The following is a 4,456-nucleotide window of genomic DNA, read 5'->3' as shown; positions in this document are numbered from 1 at the left end:
TACATTCATCCAACTAAACTGTATTTCTTACACAATATAAAATTAATTTTTATCATCTTCAATAATATACTCTTCTACCTAAATTTCTAAACAAAATATTCTCATTAAAATAAACATTTAAAAAGCTCTGCTACCGGTCCAACCAAACCTTCTGAAGCTAAAACCTCATCTATCCACATTGACTAGTTGCTACCAGTCCAACCAAACCTCGTTCATCCACATTGACTAGTTGCTCTGTATCGACCACCCCAATAATTAATTCATTCCCATAAACAAAGGCAGGAAAAATTCGAGTTTATAAGACGACCGTTCTACAATACTGATGTAGTAGTTATATATTCACCATCTCCATCTAAACTCTAATTCCAACCCAATTCGAATCATTTACATATCTTCAGGTCAGAAATTGAAGACTCTTTAAGTTGTGAAAAAATTCCATTTATGCAATAATAGTTTTTGACTCAAGAGAATTCTCACATCCATTTCAGTATCACATCACTGAGAATCAAGCATGACTAGATAAATCTCTATTGTAACCCAATTAAATTGATCAATACAATACAAACACTCAACTTACCCTACTACAAGCATTTCTAATTGCAAAAATGTGGCATAATATGCACAATAAGCATACCCACTTTATCATTGATCACCATGCTAATTTAGGGACCTAAATCCACTTAAAACACTCTGACAGCATTAACACTGAATGGGCTTCTCTCATAATTATTTGATTTCCCCATATTGGCAATATGGAACTGGGCAACATAACTAGACTTTGGCTTTTCTTCCACTGATTTCACAGGGGGTTGGTTTAAATATGCATAGCTGCTCTTTGTCCACCTGCCACAAAACCACCATTGTTAGAAGACCATAATCAAATGGAAGCTTACTTAAACAAGAAAGAAAACACCAAATTGATCTGATTTCTCTTTGTTATTTACCAGTCCTTGATACCAATCCTCACTTCCCCATCAATTTCCTTATTCTTCATCTTCTCTCTATTTTCTCCTTCTTCTTCTAAAGAGTCTTCAAATCTTCTGTAATCTTCATTCTGTGAATATGGAAGTGTTTAAGTCATTATAAGCTTCTAAACAGTATTGAATAGTTATACAATTTATTTACACAATCAAAACCAGAAACTATTATACATATAAGATACTTACAGTCATGTTTTGGGCTTTTCTACGTGCGGCAGACTTGAAAGCAGCTAATAGATGCTCCTCTTCTATTATACGCTTATTGCGCCAATAATTTTCTACTTCTTCTCTCGTCATTGAAAAGTTCTTGTGAATGAAAACTGAATGACAACAACAAGAGTTAGACTTTTACAACAAAAGATATATCTTTTATAACTTTCACATGATTATTTTCATTCTCATCAATCTAGATAACAGATCATAGAACGTGATCCTAAACATGAATGCCAAAATCTTTAACACAATTGAATCCAAAAACAACATTCTCTTAATATGATAAATTCTAAAAATCTACAAACAAGGAAAAAAATATATAAGAAAGAAATTACTTGCCTCTCTTAGTATCCCATCCTGCCATTAGAGAACCCATTGAGCTCCAAAGTTAGAAGCAGTGAAGATCTCAAATAAGATGAAACTGATTCAGAGAAGCTGAGAGAAACAAGCAAAGACTATATCCAATGAGATTGAATGGGAGAATGACTTGGCTAGACCTGTTTTTAGTTGGCTTGATAATTTAATGTCATTAAGTATTTCTTTCCCACCTAAAACTTGCCCACTAAATGGGAAAGTGTGTCAAACCTAACTTTCAAATTGTTCAAGAAAAGTGTGTCAATCTACCATTCATACTCAGACAGTCCTTTGCCCAAATGAAATTCAGGAAAGTTCATAGAAACATTTCATCCGTTTTACAGATAAGGCCAAAGAAGAGTAGATTAGTTGATTGAACGCAAACTTTTGTTAGTAGATCAGCATATATTCCAACGTTAGACGACATGTCAAAGAAGTATTATACATTGAGTGGCATCTAAGTTGCTTCTGACTTAAGCAATGACATCATATTAAGGTGGTTAAGATACAATTAGTCACATTAACAATAATTAAGTGCCATTATTTTACTTGAGCTGAATTTGGCATCTCAAATATAATAAATATGATTTATCTGGGATTAAAATATAATATTGTGTTGCGTAATTTAATTAAAAATATTAAATGAAGAAGTTAGTAAAATTATATAAATTTTAGAAAATAGTTTATAAGATTTATTTATATTAAAAATTAAATAATTAAAATATATAAATATTATATTTAATTTATTTCGTTTTAGTTATAAAATCAACATGTGTTGAATACAAATAATATTCAGATTTTTATCATAACATTCTTAAGATCAAAAGCATATAGAATGTTTTATCAAGAGTTGAATGATAAAACTCTCTACAAAGAAATTTTGTGATCCATATATATCATCTTGACTATTAAGGGTTTAATTCTTACAAGATTTCAAAGCCAGATAATAAGTCAATACAATTATTGTAAGTTGTCTTCTTAATTTAAAGATTCTCTAAGAAATTAAATAATCTTATATATAATTAGTTATTGTAAATAAAATAATAGTAGATTAAGGAGTTGTTTTTTTTCTATTAGGACTAGCTAAATGAAATTAAATGTAAGATATTATAGGTCTCCATATACCTTGGAAAGTATTCTAGGGAGCATAGCATAGTTAAATTATTTAATATTTGTGGCCTATGTCTAAAGGAAAATGTATTTTTCATAAGTCCAGTTTTTACTAATTATAATGCTAAATACAAAAAATTACCAATCATGGCATCGACTAGGGGAAGGTGAAGAATCATGGCGAAATACAATGGAAAAGACACATCTCTAATTGCCCATTTTTAGGATTTCCATGGTTGCCTCATTAAGCATCCATTTGTGAAAGTTGTAGGACCATCTATTGGTCTCATATTGGATGTTTTGGTTGCCAAAGGTGTTCATCAAAATGGGGCATGGGATTTCCAAGACATGGTTACCATGGTTTTAGAATAGCACAAGTTCTCTCTCTCTCTCTCTCTCTCTCTCTCTCTCTCTCTCTCTCTCACACACACACACACACACACACACACATTCAAAGTTGTGTCCTTCAATACAAAGCTTGGTTAGAAAAGCTTGTAGCTCCAATTTGCAAATTTATAAAGCCAAATTATGTCCTAACATATTAAAATTAATAAATTTGTATTTCATTTTATTGAGAAATAGAAGGTAACTCATTTCTTCTAATTTTGTATATTATTCTTTGTTTTTTTTATATGTTTGAATATTGGGCAGAACCATTCATCTACTATAACTGAGTACACTTGGTGTCAAAGCCAATATGATACTAAGTGTACAAATGAGTTTCGAATGCAAGGTAGTCCACCATTAGAATTCTTTAGTGGATTATATGACTTGTGGTCCTAAACATGTAGACAAAGCACTAAATGTGAGGCAATCTTGTAGAAGGATCTTTGAGTATACAATTTTTTGAGGAGTGGGAGTTCCTAAGCTACAAATAAAGCACCAAACTTGAGGCATTTTACACCAAGATTTGTAGAATATGGGTTGTGAGAAAGTGCCTCTAGAATGAAACCAAAGAGATGGAGGGATAAATCATGTTATTGCACCAAAGGATTTTAGAGTCCTCTAAAGACAAGTTGAAGCACTACAAAAGGCATTGTGTAGAAGAGTGGAGTGAAGAGGGTATAAGAAAAAAAGTAAATTTGAAGCAGAGAAGGAAGGAAAAATGTAAGAACAACTACTATATGAGAGATCCTTAAGAAAATGGATTTTTAATGCCACTCCAATATTGAAAATAAAAACAAGACAAGCGTTGAAGTTTCTACATTTTATGGAAGTCTAAATTTAGAGGAGCTGATCAATTGGATCAATGATATTGAAGAGTACTTCAAGTATGAATAAGTCAAATATTCTAATAGGAAATTCATAAAGACCAAATTGAAAGGTCAAATCAATTTTTGGTGGAGAGAAAATAAGCTAGAGAGAAATGACAGATGACAAGAAAATATATTTAACAAAGAGGGATTAGATGGTAGACAACTTAATAGGAAGTTCATCCTTCTTGATCTTATGAGCTTGAGTTTCTGAATAAGATGTAAAGATTGAAGAAAGTTGGTAGATCTATCAAAGTTCATACAATATTTCTATCAAATCTTGATCAAAATAGATCACTATAAAGCCAAAAATTGAAGCCAAGTACATAAGAGGAGTTGAGTCTAGTAAGGATGATTGCCATTGAGAATACTTATATATTTTCTTTGGATATCTAGAGAAGAATATTAACAAAATATTTGAAAACGAGTAAAGTGGGGAGACAAAAAAATATGGACACTAAATGAAGATTAGAAGAAGATTGAAGAATCACTTATTTGTAGATCCTATGTTGGGCTAACTACCAACATTTTCCTTCAAAGCTCATG

At 31.4% G+C, this 4,456-nt stretch overlaps 1 protein-coding gene across 1 annotated transcript; it reads right to left on the bottom strand.

Moving 5' to 3' along the window:
• Positions 1-416: 416 nt before the first annotated feature.
• LOC149569539 (uncharacterized) lies at positions 417-1,843 on the bottom strand. Its single transcript, XM_089822214.1, has 4 exons — positions 1,533-1,843; positions 1,167-1,300; positions 945-1,054; positions 417-843 (listed from the first exon to the last, which is right to left on the bottom strand). The coding sequence occupies exons 1-4, from the start codon at positions 1,567-1,569 to the stop codon at positions 681-683; spliced, it is 444 nt and encodes a 147-aa protein (XP_089678340.1). The 5' UTR covers positions 1,570-1,843; the 3' UTR covers positions 417-680.
• Positions 1,844-4,456: the final 2,613 nt, after the last annotated feature.

Source organism: Cupressus sempervirens, chromosome 3 (genome assembly GCF_028749045.1).
Source record: "Cupressus sempervirens isolate cs-2001-9-10 chromosome 3, ASM2874904v1, whole genome shotgun sequence".
Classification (NCBI taxonomy): domain Eukaryota; kingdom Viridiplantae; phylum Streptophyta; class Pinopsida; order Cupressales; family Cupressaceae; genus Cupressus; species Cupressus sempervirens.
This window is presented reverse-complemented; position numbering and strand designations above follow the sequence as displayed.

Coding starts and splice junctions, on each gene's coding strand:
- LOC149569539 (XM_089822214.1), bottom strand. CDS start 1,569: ATGGGTTCTCTAATGGCAGGATGGGATACTAAGAGAG. Junction 1,301..1,532: donor AGGATGGGATACTAAGAGAG/GCAAGTAATTTC, acceptor GTTGTCATTCAG/TTTTCATTCACAAGAACTTT. Junction 1,055..1,166: donor GAAAAGCCCAAAACATGACT/GTAAGTATCTTA, acceptor CCATATTCACAG/AATGAAGATTACAGAAGATT.